At 42.3% G+C, this 19419-nt stretch overlaps 2 protein-coding genes across 2 annotated transcripts; one reads left to right on the forward strand and one right to left on the reverse strand.

The window, feature by feature from the left end:
* Window positions 1-5379: 5379 nt before the first annotated feature.
* Window positions 5380-11249, reverse strand: LOC134191581 (kinesin-like protein KIF14). Its single transcript, XM_062660203.1, has 6 exons — window positions 10981-11249; window positions 7033-7261; window positions 6955-6977; window positions 6043-6130; window positions 5899-5988; window positions 5380-5532 (listed from the first exon to the last, which is right to left on the reverse strand). The coding sequence occupies exons 1-6, from the start codon at window positions 11229-11231 to the stop codon at window positions 5380-5382; spliced, it is 834 nt and encodes a 277-aa protein (XP_062516187.1). The 5' UTR covers window positions 11232-11249.
* Window positions 11250-11886: 637 nt separating this feature from the next.
* LOC134191677 (uncharacterized) lies at window positions 11887-14456 on the forward strand. The gene is made up of 2 exons (XM_062660296.1): window positions 11887-12087; window positions 14148-14456. Exons 1-2 carry the CDS (start codon window positions 11894-11896, stop codon window positions 14368-14370), a joined length of 417 nt encoding a protein of 138 aa, XP_062516280.1. The 5' UTR covers window positions 11887-11893; the 3' UTR covers window positions 14371-14456.
* Window positions 14457-19419: the final 4963 nt, after the last annotated feature.

Consider the following 19419-nt stretch of genomic DNA (forward strand, 5'->3'; position numbering starts at 1 on the left):
CACATAGATAGCTTCTGGTGTTGATTTGTCCTGGCAAGTTACGAAATAGTGACTGTGAATTGGCCCAGGACTTCTAACGCTCAACACGTCAACCCATACAATTTTTTTGTTGGCTGTTGCAGTGGTGGAGCTTTAAGAGTCTTGTAGACCTCTTCCTTGATAGCAGTCACTTCCCCTCTGGTGTCGAGTTTGAAGGATGTTGGCTTGCCTTGCATTTTCACCACAGTTGACCAACCTTGCCCCTTGTCGGCCATGACTGGAAACAAATATGCTGTCTCTTCACTGTACTCTCTCGTGTTTACTGCCATAACGATCTTAAAGAGGCATTGCATCCCATAATGCCCTTTTTGATTGCACTTGTAGCATGTGGCCTTTAGCGTGGGACACTTTGCATCCTTCCCATGGGATGGTCTGCGGCATCACTTGCAGTGAGATTTCTCACCCACTGGAGGTGTTGGGGCAGCGGCCTTTTCTGCTTGCCATCTTCGGGTGTAGTTTGGCGCCTGCTTTACCGCTCCTGACCTGATCAATGACAACGAGGTTGCTGCAGCTTCCTGCACCCTCCAGTTCATAATGCTGCTCCATTACTGCTTCCTTTGTCGCACTGCTTGTTTTGCCTTTTCAAGTGTCAAACTGGCATCCGTCTGTAGGCGTTCAAACAATGTCTGGTCATGTATTCCAACAACAATGCGGATGCGTAGCATTTTGTCTGCTAGGGCATTGTATTCGCAGGTTTCTATGAGACAGTACAGTGGTGTAATGTACTGCTGTGCAGTCTCACCATCCCCCTGATTTCTCCTGCTGAATCGAGCTCTCTCAAAGATAACATTTTTACGCACTGTGAAGAATTCATCCAACTTACGTATGGTCTGCTCGTATTCCTTCCTCTCATCTTCCATAAAATTTGCTGATGCCAGAACACTCTCCGTGCTCTCGCCTATGCAATATAACAACGTACTGACCTGGCAAAGTTCAGCTTCTGTGGCCAACCCTGAGGCAACACGAAGTTGCTCGAATCACCTCTTCCATCTGCACTAGTCGTCTGGTTTCTGAAAGTTGAAAGGTTCCGGAAGTTCTAGCCTAATGCTCGCCATACTCCTGTCACCATGAGGTAGTTCAATATATTCCGAACACTACAGACGTGTTCCCACGTAACACAACACAACTCAACTAGTGAAACACAATGCAACCCACCGCAAAATGCTCAACCCACGGTCATCTATAATCTGACACATCACTCTACATTTTGCCTGGGACACAGATTTGGTCCGCCATCACATTAACCTGACGACGGAAAAGCCTATCTGCTGTAAGCCACATTCGACATGTTGAATACAAAAATCATGTAAATTCTTTGTTGCCTTAAAGGAACACTTCACCGATTGACGCACGTGCAGTAGACGTTAACGTACGTTAAAGCCTTGGGCTGCGAACCGAACACTTGCTGTGTTGCGTGGCGCATTGTTTTGGTCTTGCTTTCCGAGGCCAACTACGAGAGCACACAAGAGATGGGTCTAGACTTTAACAGTGGAAGAGAAAAAGGTACAGTGCATAAGTGACTTAGTCATTCGTACGTTGTAGACTCCACATGATCATCTTGAGCGACTTGCAATCGCTCAGTCTTTCGCACTTTCCTCTGTGTTTCTTTCTAAGAAAGGAGGCCACACTACAGTTCAAAAGGGCTTGAGTGATGCAAGAAAAAACACGGAAATGTGCGACACCACACATAATCACGTGACACAAAGTGCCTTCATTCTACAGCCAAACCATCACCGTATGTGAGCTTTTCGCTGTCGATTGAAGGTGAGTCAGTGATGTGAAAGCACATTTCACTTTCACCTATGCAAATATCAAAGTTTACACAAAGCGGTAAAACAAAACCTACACTTAATGGACATTATTTGAAGAAAACGTCTTGTACAATTTTGTTTTTTTGCGTTATCATAATGCTCAGCTATCAAGTTTGCTCTGGATAGCGCGCCAAACTTCCCAACTTAAAAAAGACCAGAAACGATTAGCTAATACCTGTGCGTCAATCAGTGAAGTGCTCCTTTAAGCCAGATTTACAATCTGCCAACACGTTGCTTCACACATGTTATATCATTCACAATATGATTTCAGCACACCGTAGATGTCACTGCATGAATTCGTGAACTGACCACTCATGCTTTGAATTTCTACTGGCAGAACTCTATCAGAACCCCCAGCTTGCACCAATCCATTTCTACACATTCTCCCTTGCGCGCTGGTCTTTGTACATCTTGTAGCTGATCATCTACAAGCCAGGACAACTCCCTACTCAATCTCTAAATAGCTCAATGTCGACTACAGCGCCAAAATCAATAATCATCGCTTATGAAAGCCACACGTGCATTTTTAGTTGGTTGTGATTGGTCAAAATATACAGTGCGTTTCAGAATTGGAGTCCTCCGGAAGTCTGGGGAGTGGCTACTAACCCCAAAGTGTGGCATTATGACCATTAGAGACCATCTTGGTCTCAACAGGAGGTCAAATAATATCCACATCGCAAACAGTAGTTCACCATCTACAATCTCTCACTAGTGTTGTCTCGAGTGTTTTACTTTGAATTACAGTTGACAGCGAGGACAGCCTGCAAAACTGATAGCTGTTGAGGTAGATATTAGGGCATGTTATGTTTGCATAAGACATTGGCATCTACCACGCCCCACCTGGCTCCTTCCAAAATCTCATTAAATAACAGGAAGTGACACTCCTACAAGTAACATATGTCCAGCTAATTGGAAACCATGACAGTGATAACCGAAAGACTGAGAGCTTCACAATGGTCTTTTGGCTGACTCTGTGCGACCTTCTTTGCAAGCTAAGTCAAACATTCAAGAAGACTCCAATTCTGAAACGCACTGTAGGTGATTCTCCGACGTGATGTGCACAGCTTCCAGTTCAACGCTCAAATAGAACCATTTATAATTCGAATTCGTACGCGACCAGACGTGACACGATGCATGTGACGCGACACTCAACTGTTGGCAAATTGTAAATCCAGCTTTATGCCTCTCTGGTAGTTGTAAAAACAGATGAAACTAACCAATAACACAAACACTCAATCTGACCCAAACCTTAGCCAGGACTGTTACTTCACCAAATCGGATCTGTCAAGGGGTATTGACAAATACCAGTGGCAAACGACAATATCAGAAAAACAGCATTTGTAACACCGGACGGTGAATATGAATTTCTCAAGATGCCCTTTGGCATAATCAACTCAGGGGCAACACTTACCCGTTGTATAGAAAGTTTCTGACTATGTTACCCATTACACGGATGACCTTCTAGTGCACACTCAGAGTTGTGAGGACCATATGGTTGTGCTACGAGAGTTACTAGAGAGACTGGTTAGTGCCAATCTCCTACTGTTTGTCCACCAAGTGTTGGATCGAATAAAACTGGGGCAGAAAGTAGGTTATGGAATTCAAACTCCGCCACTCAATGGGACAGACAAAATCGTGAACACACCACATCCAAAACCAAGACAGAAATAAGATCACTTATAGGCCTTAAGGGGTTTTACCAAGACAACATCCCAATTACGCAGCAGTGGCGGTACACCTTTAACAAGCTTGTTGAAGAAAGGATAGCTGAATAAGCTGATTAAATTCATTTGGGATGAAGCACAAGATCTCGCCTATCGCAGCCTGAAAAAAGCAATTACCAACCAACCTATACTTCAGCTACCAACCATGACAAAGAGTTTGTATTGAGAAGAAATGCTTGTAATATGGGAGTAGGTATGCTGTTGTTACAAATAATGAAAGTCAACTATTTCCCATGGCCTATGCTAGCAAAAAAATTTTGGAGAGCAAGAAAAGTATTCAACGATCGAACGAGAGTGCCTAACAATAGTATGGAGTTCACAAAGGTTTGCTGTGTACTTGAGCAGAAAAGAATTCATCTTGCAGACTGACCACGAACCACTGTTGTATCTCCAGACGGGCACTTTTCCTCCAAAATCATCCATGTCACATGGAAGCAGTGAACGGGAGTGAGAATAGAGGTGCAGACTTCATGAGTCGACTGAGGAGACAAGACCGTGGTCGTGTTGCTTTGGAAAACTTACTAGTAGTTTTCTTTAAGAAGGGAGAGGTGTCACGACTAACTGTCTACAAACAAACTATATCGTAATTATTATGCTATAATGTGATGTAGGGCGGGGCTTGCGTTGAAGCCAAAAGGCAAACTATATATTGACGGTTCTGTTAGATTGAGTCATTCACGTTTAGGAGTGACCAGCGGTAGGTTGTACTTGATCTCACAGTAATTTAACTTGAGTTGAGTCAGCAGACCATGGCATAAAGAGCCATCACTCCAGCAGAGGCTTGTCAGCTGTAACCCCGCTTTGACCTATATTCGACATCTGTGTGCAACACAGAGCCAACAAAGAGCATGAGAAGGGGGCTCGCATATTGACTGATACGTGGAATTGTCGACATCCGATAGCTATTCAATAACTCTTGAAAGCATGCAAAACATCATCACATCAACTGGCATGCTAATTAACAACAGCACTAAAAGTAAGTTCATTTGCTGCATTCCAATTGTCAGATTGTTGGTCCTGTAGTCAGCCCATTCGTCCACAGAAACACTACTGTAACCCTAGTGTATGCACACCTCCCATTAATAACTAAACCAGTTCAAGAAGGTGACTGTATCCACTGGGGACTTCCGCAACAAGATGAGCAAGGTATTCAAACAAATCTGTATTGAGTATAGCAACGGCGGATCATTCCTGGAATGAGACTTGCCGTGATAAATTGGGCTGCTCCGTCATTGAGTCAGAGCAACAGTTGGTTGTCACTGAGACTCCAAATGTGGCATCTAGGTACATGCGGTAGCTGCTGATTTCTCTCATTTTTGATACTGGCTGAGATCCCGTTCTTTGCCTGGGCTGATTAGATTAGTAATAGTTAGTTAATATCCCATTGAAGAGAAATGAAAATGTAATCGAATATTCCGTTCCAAGAAATTAGCAGCCAATTTCCTGGTCATCAGAGTTGCAGAAACTTGGAAGTCACATGAAGTTGTGTACTCACCCGCATAATCGGTTCCCTGTATATATACCATGTCACGTCTCGTCTTGCAGCCATTTCGACAGTCTCATTGAACATCACTTCGAAGACGTTGCTGCCATTGCAGGAACAGGTGTATTAAACGAGGCAGCTATTTGACGCGTGTACGCGGGCAAATGAAGGTAGGCATATTCTTAAAGATCTGGATATATTATGAATATCTTGTCTTTTTCAACGTTGCCAGCAATAAATGACACACTCTGCACATACTGTCCAAAGTCTCAAGTGGGCAGTTTAAACTTGGTGGAGATGTAATGAGTCATTCCAGAGAAAATTACGTGCGAGTGGAGGCAAGTTTGATGATCAGGAAATCGTGTCGTCCCAGAATTCTTCCGGAAGATGACAACAACCTCACTGTCAAGCTCCACCGATTCAGCATGCATGAGCAAAATACGGTGGTGCTGTGGCTCGCCATTTTGGAGAAACGCTATACAGACGGATACACAAACAGACAGACTGAAGCTCTCCTTTATATATAAATACGTATATATAGATACCAACCAACAAATAAAGTAGATCACATCATAATGGTGGTGTCAGAGCCCACCTTCAAGTACTCATGCTATTTTCACATGACAGATAAACCTACACCACTAGCTAAACCTACTACAAACCAAGTTATAAAAATAGGTTTAGGTTTAGACTATAACAGGTTTAGCGCAGGTAAAAACAGGTCAATCTTTAAACCAGTTTAGCTTTAGCCAGTTGTAACACGGCCCCAGACAGACAGATATCAATTTAAGGTGACTTCTTATTATAAAACTCACACTAACTAAACACTGTAAATACTTACTGATGTCTTCTTTTTCTTGACAGCACTCAGAAGATCATGAATCTTTTCATTGTAAATTTCATAAAAGCTGACAGTAACTTTGTAAACAGTCTATAAACAAAGACTAACTCAAAGTACACTAACAAAATGTACCATAATGCTGACCTCCATTTCTGTAAGAAGCTTGATACGTTCAAACAAGTCCTTGCTAAATCGAGGAATGATCCCTACAGCCTCCCCCTCACCCATGATACTACAACAAACGACTGCTGTACAAAATGCTGCATCATAGTCATCAACAAATGCACTGCCTTAGTACATCTGCTAACTTGTATATGACCAAATAAACATTCTCTTACTACAACTAAAGTGTCCAACATTCCCCAAATAACATCTGTCTAAGAAAAACTCATAACTGTTGATTCCTGACTATAATTAGATTAGCTAGTAACTGTCACGTGACAATATGCTAGCAACGTGACTATAGCCACTTAACTCTGCGCCATGTGTTCTCTCTGGCTATGGCGTCTCTGTAGGGCTTGCTTTGGACGACCTACAATCAAGGAAGCTGTCTAACAGCTTCTATTAGAAGGTCTTCAATGCTCTCCATGACACGTCCTTGACTTGAATTCTTGGACATCGCACTCGACATCTCAAGACCAATTAAACACATTCGATGATTGGAGAACTGTAAATGGCATTTCCTATACAACGGTTCCAGTCAAGCGCATAGAAATAGAACTGATCTTATTGTTGCACTCCACTGTGCGTCACTGCGCTCTGACAGAGGCATCCTTTGATGTTGGTGCACACAGCCGGATTGGATGGCAGCGAAAGCATATTGGGAACATGTATGCGTGTGCTGTGAACCAGGCTTTATTCATTGCTAGATGCCAAGTTGAGTATAGTTATTGCAAACAAAAGAACTGTTTGTTTCACACTCATTACAGAAACTATATTAGTGCTAGCAAACTAAGTAGTAGGAAGACAAACATGCAGCTGCCACAGACAAGTTAAGAAACACTACATTACTGCTGACAGCGCCTTCTCAACTAGTCAAATGAGGAAAATACAAACCTGTATGATTTTCCAGATCCAGTCTAAACATATATGTTCACTGTTACCATTTACAAAACATAGAAGGTGCAGACTTACCTGTCCGTATGCAAAGAGGCAAGTGTTGTAGCCCTCAAATGACCGATCCAAAAGTGGTAAACCAAGCTCTTCATACAAATGTTGCTGATCAATGAAGTGTACACCTTCATCATTAAATGACCAGAAAGAGTAGTCATATAAAAAAATGTGTTCTTGGTTGCTAGATGATGTTATAATTGTCCTTGGCCCATCCATCCGAACACAGCAAATTGCAGATAACTGTAACTCCCTATCAAATGACAAATCAACTTGACAACAAACTTATAAACTACCCAATCATAAAATCAGCTGTTACAATATGAAAACCTATAACATTGCCATTAAATGGAAAGTCATAACAGGTTGTAGACAATGCACTAAAATCAAGTATGTCACTTAGGGTCTCAATTTGCCCATTGCATCTTCATCTAGCTAGATGACACAGCTACGCTCATGTACAACTCTACCCAACAACAATAAACAGTGAATTTACAACACTAGAACATGTTCAAATGTGTTCTTAAACCTACATAAGTCCTCACATTACATCAGTAAACACATTTTAATTAAGACCTCTGTAATTTTCCTTCATTTCTGATGTTTCCACTACTCAATTTTGCATCTGAAACAAAATTGTCACAGCCCTGACATCTTCAACTAAAGAGAATCGTTTTCAAAGAGTTTCTTTCCTAATCCGTTGGATCCCACATGATCAACCATCAGATAAAACTATGGTCACTAATGCGTAAGCTAGCTTAAAGAGGTAGACCTTTTTGGCTATGTATTCATGGAAGAAATCTGCTGAACCAAAACTTGGTAATCCAAGAAAGTGGGCACCTCCAGAGAAAGTGATGATTATCAGTTACACTCTTAACAACCAGACAATTCTTGAAAGTAGGATTTCCAGACAGCCAGAATACCTTGCACTTGGACTCCCTGACATATAGCCTGTCATGAGAACCAACCTGAGAGATCATCCCTAAGAACTGAGCAACCAACTTTCGATCTCCAACAAAAGTATCAAAGTACCAAAGATTCAGAGGTATGTGAAGTTGGTCAACCACATCCTTCAACAACTCCAAGACTACATGAGAAAACAGAGAGGTCATACGGTGTCTCCTTGCTGAACCCTTGCTGTGAAACATTGAAACGTTTCCAAATAGAAGTTCTCCAGCACATCCAAGTACCCAAACAAAAAATGTCTGGAAATGTTGTACACAGACGATGAAGAAACGAAGATCCGTGGCACTTATATCAAAATCAACTTTTAAACAGCACAGAGTAGCATTGGATGAGCGTCACCATAAACTTCAGTGAAACTGCAAAGTGACTGAATGGCAGCCTCCAGACCGCCAGGCACACCAAACTCCTACTTGGCCAGAAAGGACAAAGACACCTTGCAAAGATAGTCTACTGCTATGTAGCACAAGGAACTGACTAATTGATGAATCTCTTCAGACACAACAGTCTACTGCTATGTAGCACAAGGAACTGACTAATTGATGAATCTCTTCACACACAACAATCAGATGAAGTCCTTGCTGTTTGTATAGAGCTGAAAGTGAAGCAGCCAAGAAGCAATGCAATCATCTGCTTGGCCAGATAGGAGAAATCAAACAAACTTCGTGAGACTCTGTAAGCAATCACCTACAAAAGGAGCGGTTGAGCCTTCAACTGCATCCAGAAGATATCGACACTGCAATTTCGAGACACCTGGGATTGAGCCACGAGGGAATACACAGATACCATCTTGTCGCAAATAAAGCCGACCTCGAATACAAGCCGCTCTCGAATAAAAGCCAAAAATCGAAGACCTTGTGCAGCATACAAACCAGTCTCGTTTAGAAGCCGATCTTCTATTCAAGACATACAGTACACGTACGCACGTGGTCAAGTGCAAGTGCACATGTGTCGGCCGTGTTCGTGCAGTGTTCAATGACACCAACAATGATGATGAAGATTTGACTGACACTCTTGAAACTGACATCTCATGGTAGTCATGTCTATATATCTTAACTAATCTTGCTTCTGCAAGCATGCTCGAATGGCATATAAGCCTGTCTTGAGTATAAGCCTGTCTTAAATATTAGCCTAAATTCCAATTTGGTTTATACATATACATGTATAAGCACGGCTTTTATTTGCGACAATACGGTAGCTGATAGGACTGAACTCTCTAAAATTTAAAGCAAAAAAGTGACATCTTGGTTCCAGACTGAGAGAGGGTGAGATGGACAGTGGCATTGCAGCTCATTGAAAGCCAAACAATCGTCATGAGGAGCATTTCCTGCTAAACTGAGCGACTGCATAGCAATGCTGAAACAACCTTCCCTTGTATAACAAACTGCATCTCTTGCATTGCTATGTGTAAATCGAGACTGCATCTAAAGATTGAGAAGGTATTAAAGGGAAACTCTCACCAAAATCAACTATTTCTCAGATGAAAGCTGTCACTTCATGACACAACCCTTTGCAACCGTTTACTGCAGAAGTTTTTTTACTGTAACGAAGAAATAAAGCATTAAAATTACCTGCATAGACGTGTTTAGTACCCGTATGTGGCATAAGCATAACTCTGATTGTTGGTTAGCAAGGAAGACCAATTTCTGTGCACACTTCAAGGTAAGGATTGTGAGACATATGGTGTCAAGTTGTGATTTATTGACTAAAGCAAACTGGGACCCCAAAGTTATCACGCAAATATCGACTGTGGCAATACAACCTCAGAAGGAGACCCTTCCTAGATTAGTTCATAGATCATGTCTCGCTGAATTTTGGGTGCGTTAGGAGCACTTGGTATGGTTAAACCTAAAGTAGTTACTTCGAGAGAGTAAGACTTTGCATACATACGGGGAATTGTCTGAACAACTCGTTTCCGATTCTCTGTTTCTGTGGCTGTCTGGACCGTAGGTTTCCTGCAGGAAGATACCAGGCCTTGCATCTTTCTTTCAACAAGTTTTAGTATTTGGTGAGAGTTCTCCTTTAAAGGGAAAACCTGACACTCAGACTTTGTCGCCTCCCAAAGAGAAATCAGATCACCTTACAACTTTTGAGGTCTAGAAAGCAATGACTTGAGAGCAATCCACTTCTTTCTGTCCCTGCCAAAAGCAGCATAAGACCAATCTTGGCAAAATAAAAAACGAGTAAACCCAAAATTCCATCGTAAGAAGCATGTACGAATTCAAAAGCCAGGAGGTAAGAAAGTGGTCTAACAGCACAAGAAGTGTGGCAAACAGTTGTGACTGGCATGAGCACAATTTTATTCATGAGTGTGTAGAAAGCAGTTGATTCATCAACATCTTTCCATAAAAAACTCAGCGGCTCGGAAACCAGCTAAAATCAACTCAATGTCTGTGACATTGACAGCTTACACCAGCTGGCAAACTTGACTGAAGTAGGGTGGTGCTCCAACACACATGTTTGGTGAACGTCATACCAGGTCTGCATACAGTATGCGTGTACAGTACACACTTGTACTACACTGTAATGTACACATGTACTTTGTACACATGTACTTTGTAATACAGTTACATACGCATTCTCCTACACACTGGCACGCAATAGTCAAGACAGGCTTGAGAATTCATCATCAAGTGAGTGTTTATATGGGAGTTTCTTGCCAAAGTGCTTACCCTCGGAGTCCCAAGACCTGACATGCACTGGAAAAAGCATCCGGTCTAGGGAGGTGTCCAGATCTTGGAGGTCAGGGAGGGGGGTGTAATAATATCATCCAATCAGCAGAGACTGCCCACAAAATAGCATAGGTAACAAAGTAGCCGGTCACAGCTAAATAACCACTGCCTAATTAAAAGAATCTACAGATTTAAATTAATTAATCATATCAATTTCATCACATTAATTTTACAAATTTTTGCAACTCACAGATACAAAATTAGATTCGACACTTGAAAAAACGCAACATGGCAGTGCATTACAATGTAGTCATCATTCTAGAAGTGACGTTCTAACCTCTCGCCGAACGGTCTCACTCTCACCGCCACAGTCACAGTAGAGTCTTCTCCTTCATTGTGTCGTATGGAAGATGACTTACGATAAGAATGGAAACTGGAAGACTCATGACAAGTAGACTCCGAGACTTCTGACTGTGTAACCAGCGACAAAGGTAACGACGAGGACGATGAAGCCTGCATTAAAGCAGGAAGACATGGAAGTTGTCTCTTAGAGGATCGGTGTTTTCGCCTATCAGAAGAACTACTCATAGCCCTAGCGCCAAATCATCACGTGACAACATGTTTTTAAGACCCGGATAAAGCAATTTTATCAATGTGCTCTCGTACGTACTGTGTACACCATAAGAATAATGTTTCTAGAATCAAGATTCCAAATTAGAAAACCAAAACCGCAGCATACAGTAAACAGATGTTGTAGCTCTACACAAGACACTGAAGTCGTATTATATCTTTGCTAGGTAGTGTGTTGATCATGATGTATTTGTTTGTTTGTTTATTTGTGTTTGTTGACTGCCTTCCATGGGAACTGCACCAGAATCTGATGTGTAAAAGAAATATGTGTCGTTGCCCCTACATGGGTAAGTGGGGTTTACTCCCATCTGGGCGCTCACCAGCCCAGCAGGTGAGTTCAGCAGGATACATGTTTCTGTGTAGTCCACACGGCGATCAATGACTATCTATAGCCAATTCCATAGGGTACTGGGTAGATTGCAGGCACGGTGACCGCGGACTAGTGGATATCAGTGACCACAAGGAAAACCACGCTGTCATCGTCAACATCCGTTCGCCACAACTGAAACGAGTCATAGTCTCATGTGACAAGATTTAATATTAATAGAGATAGAGTATCCGGGCAGTTTTGCTGCTCAACCATTGGTCGGATTGAAAATATACGGGCGCGCACCTTCGTTATGGAAGCTGTAGACAAGAATGTCGTGCGCTGTTCTTTCCAGAATGACATTGGGTGTTGTTCTGATTGTCAGCAAGGATGTGTATGGGCTGCTCTTGTGGCTGAGGACATTTTTGCTCAGCTATGTGAACGCTGGTCGTTTCACAACGAGTTCGTGGAGATGTACGCGAGCGAGGCACTAAAGCATTGTGAACGGTGAGTGTCACATTTGAGTAACGTCCGAGTGGATAAGAATTTGTACACAGATTCTGAGAAATTAGCTAACCTAGCTAGATGAAGCGGCAATTGCAAGCGCTATGTAGAAGAACTGGTGACCGCAATGATCGCTTGTGTACATTGCTATTCTTGACAAAAGTCTACGCTGGTGTTCTTTTCTTGCATTTGGACTGTCGTTTACACCGAGCACATGCATTGCTAAGATCCAAAGTTGAAAAACGTGACCATCGTTGCACCTCTCGTCCGACTCTAATTCTTTACTTTAAAATGTTGGTTGACTCATATTGAAGAGAAACACGAATGTTGCCCCTTATAATTTTTGTCCCAAGCTAGAGATTTTGATGACTTTCAATTGCGCACTTAGGATCCGTACTACGAGGCCGTGTTGCGCGGTAGAGATTTTTTCCGTTAGTGTATTAAATGAAACGTGATATCTAATTAGTGATATAGGAAATTACTCAACCGGTAAGTTCCAACATGAGGATCCTTGCTCCTCCGAGGCCATGTTGCGCGGTAGTACTGTAGTGATTTTTCCATTTTCATCGCGTGATATGACATAGCGTAGAGAAAGTACACAACATTTAGGTTATTAAAATGGTGTAATGGAAGCGTTTACAGACTGGGCGTACATAGTAGCGTCACGTAGATCAAGTGATTGAAAGCGCCTGTGCACTCCGCATGTAAAAAATGAGGTCATCTCTAAGGAACTAGACAGGGTGGAAGAGTGCAGCTGTAGCGGCAGTGTATAGTTAGTAATGGAAGTGCACTCGGCATTTTAGGTTATATATTAGAACTGATGTCACTAGAAGAAGTAGCTCCAAAATATAGTTTTCTACGTTACATCCCGAGTTTGCATCCAGCTTTTCAAATTGCCAGCTTTTCAAAATGCCAGCTTTATGTGACAAGGGCATGGAACTTAATGCTGGAGGTATGTAGTAGTTGGTTACGTAGCATTTGTGAATTGGAATTACACAAGAAGAATTGGATACTCGATAAAATTGCCGCTTCATGCAAGACATGCCTCGAACATGGTGCATGCTACTAGTGTCCTGATTCATTTACCCGACACAGACGTCGTGTCGCCACTATAGGGTGCACTCAGTGACTCTTGCCTCACAATTTTTGTGTACAATATTTTAATATTTCCAGTGTTCTCCCCAGGCATCTCAAGACGTGGTGGCCCGCCATCCCTTGGCTAACGCCGCCACGCCTTATGTCTGCCATGCCTTACTATCTATGTGTTAGGCAAGAAATGGGAGACCAGTGGTTTGGGCTCTTGTATGAATAAAACACCTGTTGTTGTGGAAAGTCCAAAAGCAACGGCATAGAAGATCGCTATGTCCAAAATATACTTATGATGTTGTTTTGAATTCGATGCGTAGCAAGGTCGCTCCAACGTGCTGTTTCTGAACCACTCGCCATACTAATTAGTACGTATGACAGCATTCCTCTGCCTCCACTGACGTCAGGTGCTAACACCGCCCTATTCCGGAAATAGTATTGCAGAAGTAGCTTTGGACTGCTCTCATTCTCTCAAAATACGTGCTAAAAATGTAATTATATTTTTTTCTAGACTACACATATGTAGATCTTTCATTTTAGCATAAAATAATTTTTGATTTTTGCACTGCAGTGGCCCTTTAAAAATAACAAAAATGCAATAAAATCTATTTTGATTTTTACATTGCAGTCACCCTTTAATGCACTAATTTTTTCATATTGCTTGTTTGTACTGTATTTGAGTGCTGCTGAACCTTGTTTTGATTATCATAAACCATTCCTCACAGCTGGGGTAGGTGGCAGGCTGGCTGATGAACTTGTTGGCTACTATTTTTTACTTTTCCTTGCCAATGACTAATGCAGTAAAAATTGAATATAGAGGGCTGTCCCTTCCTTCATTGCAAACAAATTTTTGGCGGTTTAGTGGTTTACCTAAACTTAGCTAAACATCAGACTTAGAAGGATGTTTCTGTTGCTTAATTAATCCGTAAATCAAGTGTTCAACTCACTGTTTGAATTCATGTTTTAATTTATTATAGATCTCACAAGACCTTGCTCCCGAAAACTCCTTTGAAACGGAAAACAAGGCGAAGCAGATGTTGCAGTAGGATCAAGTCTAATCATTGTGCAAGGTATAACCTTCGAAGAAGACAGAAACAAAGTACCACGCCAGACCAACAACAGTTTCAGATCCTCATTAGTAAGCAAGGTAATGGTAATTTTATGTCTTATGCTGCTAATAACCGACATGTATGCTTGTGAAATTATGTGTGTGTTTGCGTATGTGCACAGGGTTCTAGCCAGGCATGTGAGGGCGTAGCGGCCCGCTATGCTTCCAACATACTGGATACGCATGTAATAGGTGCTGTACGCCACACACGCACTGTGCACACTCTCTCCAGAAGTTATGACGAAGGGGAGGGACTAGCTAGATAGTGTCTGTTCATTACCTTTTAAAACGTTTATCAACAGAGTGATAATGAGGGAAAAGATGGAGACTTGTCATTCATGAGTCTCTAATGCATACCTATAGTATTGTAATTGGATTTGTTGCCTGGTAATAATGAGACAGATTCCTAGAGCCTGGTACTGTACAGTACAGTAGGCATCCTAAACCACTTCCCCAAACCAGCACAGACGCATACATGTCATGCCTACGTGTCAGACTTATGTGCCCTGCCCATACTGCTACGCCTTCCAAAAATCCTGGCTGGAACCCTGGTGTGTGTGTGTGTGTGTGTGTGTGTGTGTGTGTGTGTGTGTGTGTGTGTGTGTGTGTGTGTGTGTGTGTGTGTGTGTGCAGTGTGGAAAACATCGGGCAATGTCCCACCAAATGTGTTGTTTGTGTGACCAAATACTATATCAATATCAGTGTTGGACCTGTTGGGACAAAACTGCCACCTCTACGCATGAATGATAGTGTAAAGTTTGTTTTTCACAACTGGAAGTAAAGTATGGAAGAGAAGCCTACCAAATGTGTGTAAGTATAGGTATGGCTGCTTGTGGCAGTTCTAGCTTAGAGATGGGAGGCGCAAGAAAAATAATTGGAAAAACGAGCTCCCAGCAGCAGGCTGTCAAAAAATGTGGAAGCGTCTCCACGACAACTTGGTGCGGGAGGAAATGAAAACCAAATCACAGACTTTTGTATTCTGGTATACGATTATGATGAGCATGCACGTAGTGGCTTGTTGCTGACACTCATCAAATGATATTGTAAATGGCACAGCGTCAGCATCAGCATTTTGACACCTACTCGGCGTCTTCGCCAGCGTTCTCACGAGTGTCGTCAGCGTTATATTGTAAACCAGGCTTTAGTTGTAATATGCACTCCAACACTGCGCTTCAGTTGACAACGCAGCTGCTGTCTTCCAAGGCATGCAAGCAATAAGTCATCACTTTTCGTCCAATGACGGTCCAAGAAGGCGTCTAGCTGTCATGAGCTTTTTCTGCGAATATTTAGTTGTACCATTTCTTCAGGCAGTCAGTCCGGTACTAGTAGCTGTTTTCGATATGCATTGCGGATTGATTGAACTGTTTACTTTTGTGATTCTGTGATTCAGCAATTTTTACAGACGAGCTCGAGTGCGTGCCCTGGTAAAAGTCCACATTCTTCAGCAACTTGGGCAATGGTCAGCCTAGACTAGTAGTCTTGTAGTCATAGACGTGATATTATTCTCTTTTTCTGCGCTTGGCTGCCAAGTGATCTCGATCCAGCGCATTGTCTACACAACTGCGACGTCCTCTTTGGATTCTGGATGCGGCGTGCGATCTCCTTGGTAGTGGTAGTAGTTCTCTTTGATCTATTGTCGTGAGCCAGGCATGGATAACACTTTTCTTTCGCTTAGAACTCATGAATCACGTACACTGACGCACATACAGAAGGAAACAGTTACTGTACTAGAGTGAAATAAAATTGTCCATCAGAGCCCATACGAAATATAATGCATAAGAAAGGTCTTCTGGTCAAATGTACGAGAATAGTTGCGCACGAAAATTTGTGGATTTACATTATTGAAGAGAAAAATTTAGACAACATACTAAGCTTTAAAGTATTTTCTTTATTAGTGTTGTCTGACAAATAGGGTCTTGAGGTAAGGCCAAGTCAACTTAATAAATGGATTATCGTAGTGGTAGGTTGTCCTGTATTATATTGGTTTCACACAGATGACAATACCTTACCGTATGTGTCACATTCCTATTCAGGTGGGAGCTTATTAATGATGCTAATATATTGGAGAAATTTTTGTGTGTATGTGACTTTTTGTTCAGAGCTCAAAATTACGGTCTGTCTTCAGACATTGTTCGACTGCTTTTACCACTTGTCCAGTTAACTCTCATTAAGATCAGACGTGTTATCCGAGAAATTATGTATGACCCATGCACAAGTAGAAATTGTAATTACTGGCATCCTTTCATTTATATTCTCTGTTTGCATTGACCCATTGTGCTTTGTAAATTCTTATTCTTGGCATAGCAATGATCTTGGTGCCTTTCAAAATCACAATTTCTTGGGTTTCTAGTTTTCTGCATATCACATGCATATTTACTCATTATGAGGCTATGAGCCAGCATTAGTCTCTTGAACAGCCCAGCCCTTCTTAACGCACACACGGAAGGAGCGGAGAGGGGCGGTTCCCGCACGTGAAGAGGGTCTGTTAAATCCAGCAGATAATTGGGAACGGAAATGGAGTGACTAACCTTTGACGTCGCCTCTTTAGCACACATAGCACATGCCTGCCTTGGGTGATTGGTAGCTATTATGTCACTCGACACGCTGTGAAGCTGAGATGTCATACGTTCGCATTGTTCTGTAGAGGCTACCAGATCTGATCATGTAGTTCACTAGAAGGGGGCAGAGACCGAGGAGATCGAAAAGTAACAGTAGGTCATTCCCTCATACAAGGGTAAGAGCCTGACATTCAGATGGCAAGCTACCATGGAATGCGTCAAGTAGTAAAGGTGACGTACGTTGTACATGTATTGGTGCAGAGATTTCTATTGCATCATGTAAGTTTCACTTTGTGATTCATAAACTGCGAAACTTCCTGGGTCTTGTGAGTCTGGTTGTTTAGTCTAGAGGGTCACCTCATCGTCATCACGTAACTTTTAGCTTGTGAGTCATAACTGAGCCGTAAAAACTTGCTGGGGTTAGGGTCTACGGACCGCTGAAGTAGGGTCAACTCTTACCACCAATATGTACAACATATGTCACCTTGACCATTTGAACGGCATTCGCATTCCGCCCTAGCTTGAGATCTGAATCTCAGACTCGTAGTACCCTTGTATGAGGGAATGACCTACTGTTACTTTTCGATCTCCTCAAGTCTCTTGTCCCCTTCTAGTGAACTACATGATCAGATCTGGTAGCCTCTACGGAACAATGCGAACGTATGACGTCTCAGCTTCACGGCGTGTCGAGTGACATAATAGCTACCCATCACTCGAGGCAGGCACGTGCTAAAATCTCAGGCATTAGTCACTCCTTTTCCATTCCCAATTATCTGCCAGATTTGAACAGACCCTCTTTAGCGTGCGGGCACTGCCCCCTCTCCGCTCCTTACGCGCGCGTTAAGAGGAGCTGTGCAAGAGGTTAGGTCAGCATGTAAATGGCCCTAATAGGGATGCCTTAATTTGGTAAGTTTTAATGACAAAAAAGGCTTCTATGTGTCAGAATTGATACTGTTGTGTGTTGAGCCTCACGAATTTGCATGATAAAACTTTGGATGATTTCTCAGTGTGCATGTGTTACCGCTTTATCTGTTTGACACGGTGGGTTTTAATGGCAAAATGGGCTTCTTGGGTAAGAAATGATGTTTTCTTGGATTTAGAAGTGATGTTTGCATTCATGGATTTACAAGATGTAGCTTCGTTCTTGAGTTATGGGTGATTCTCTGTGCCCAAATGCACCCATGCGCAGTATACAGTGTTTTAGCTGCCGATGTGTTTGTCCTACTGAACATTGAATGCCCAGTTGATTGCACACTAAGGCATTGGCACTCCCGATGCTTTCATTTATTTAATTAAAGTGGTCACTGATGTCAGGTGGCAGCTTTTGCTCTGCAATCTCATTGAGAAATGAACTTAACAACCTACTTTCAGCTTTGGTGTGTGCAATTTTCTAGCATGGAGGGGCTGCACGCACTCTAGTAGAAACACTCACGCATGGCGAGTGAAAGTTAAGTTACTCTCCCAAGTTAATTAATACTGGAAAAGCCACACCCTTTTGTGACCATGCCTAGACGAGCAATTTCTGGCTCTGGATGAATTCATTTTTTGTATTCTCAGAAAGTAGAACAGGAACAAACTGGTCTGTGCATTACTAAAATTCAGTCATCTGACTTGGAGAAGAGGAGGACCACATGATGCAGACAGTGAAGTCCGTTTCAGAATTAAAGTCACTTCTGGCTTTGGGGAGTAGCGTAGTTGCTTAACACCCTGTAATTTACCGGGATGCCCTATTGTTATAGAGGTGTCTCATTACCGCTGTTTCAATAACTTCCCAGTAAACTATCAGAACAAAGCCAACAGGGCTGTAGAAAGCGATAGAGAGTCTTAGTGGCTGTACCTAGCGTGCAGATTACATTCTCAAGCTGTTTTTAGTTACTATTTAGGACAACATACTAATCTAAATACAGTAGGTATGCAATTAGAATGGTACATGATTGACAAGACTCCACCTTTTATGTCATTATTTTACCGGAAGCATCACATAACTCGACCTATCTCCGGTGTAAGAGCATCTTACAGATGAGAGGTGAGGGTAATTGAATAAAGCAAACATAGAGCTTTCCAATGATACCCCTATGACCTCAATCCATTCTAGGGTTACGCGTCAGCAGCCCAATTTCAGTTGTGACTGCAGAGGTGACTTTAATTCTGAAACGGACTAGGACAGAAGGTGCTGTCTAAGAAATGGCGGTAAGCAGGGCAACCAAGCTACGGGTAGATCATACGCAAACTGACACCCTGACACTGCTTAGCGCACATATATCTGGTAGACTGGCATAGGTTCCTTTTTTCATACATTGATTTTGCAACAGCCTGAGGAAATGCTTGCAAACAGGGGACACCATGTCTATGTGATTCGTTACAAATACTGGCAGATGCGGAATCAAGTGCTTGACTCAGAAGGGTTGTAGCAGAAGAAGATCCTTCTTGTTAATCACATGACTCTGCTCACTCAGTACACAGCTCTGAGTAAACTACAGCAATTTCAGCCAATGCTCTTGCTGTTAGGCGACGCTTTTCTCTGCAGGCTGAGTACTCGTTTTCATTGCCTAGCTAGCAAGCTTGCAGTATGAAATAAACAGT

The sequence above is a fragment of the Corticium candelabrum genome, chromosome 15 (genome assembly GCF_963422355.1).
Source record: "Corticium candelabrum chromosome 15, ooCorCand1.1, whole genome shotgun sequence".
In the NCBI taxonomy this organism is placed as follows: Eukaryota; Metazoa; Porifera; class Homoscleromorpha; order Homosclerophorida; family Plakinidae; genus Corticium; species Corticium candelabrum.

Coding starts and splice junctions, on each gene's coding strand:
- LOC134191581 (XM_062660203.1), bottom strand. CDS start 11,231: ATGAGTAGTTCTTCTGATAGGCGAAAACACCGATCCTCTAAGAGACAA. Junction 6,978..7,032: donor GCCTCTTTGCATACGGACAG/GTAAGTCTGCAC, acceptor ATATATGTTTAG/ACTGGATCTGGAAAATCATA. Junction 6,131..6,954: donor GGATCTGGAAAATCATACAG/GTTTGTATTTTC, acceptor CGTTTGTTGTAG/TATCATGGGTGAGGGGGAGG.
- LOC134191677 (XM_062660296.1), top strand. CDS start 11,894: ATGGAAGCTGTAGACAAGAATGTCGTGCGCTGTTCTTTCCAGAATGAC. Junction 12,088..14,147: donor GCACTAAAGCATTGTGAACG/GTGAGTGTCACA, acceptor AATTTATTATAG/ATCTCACAAGACCTTGCTCC.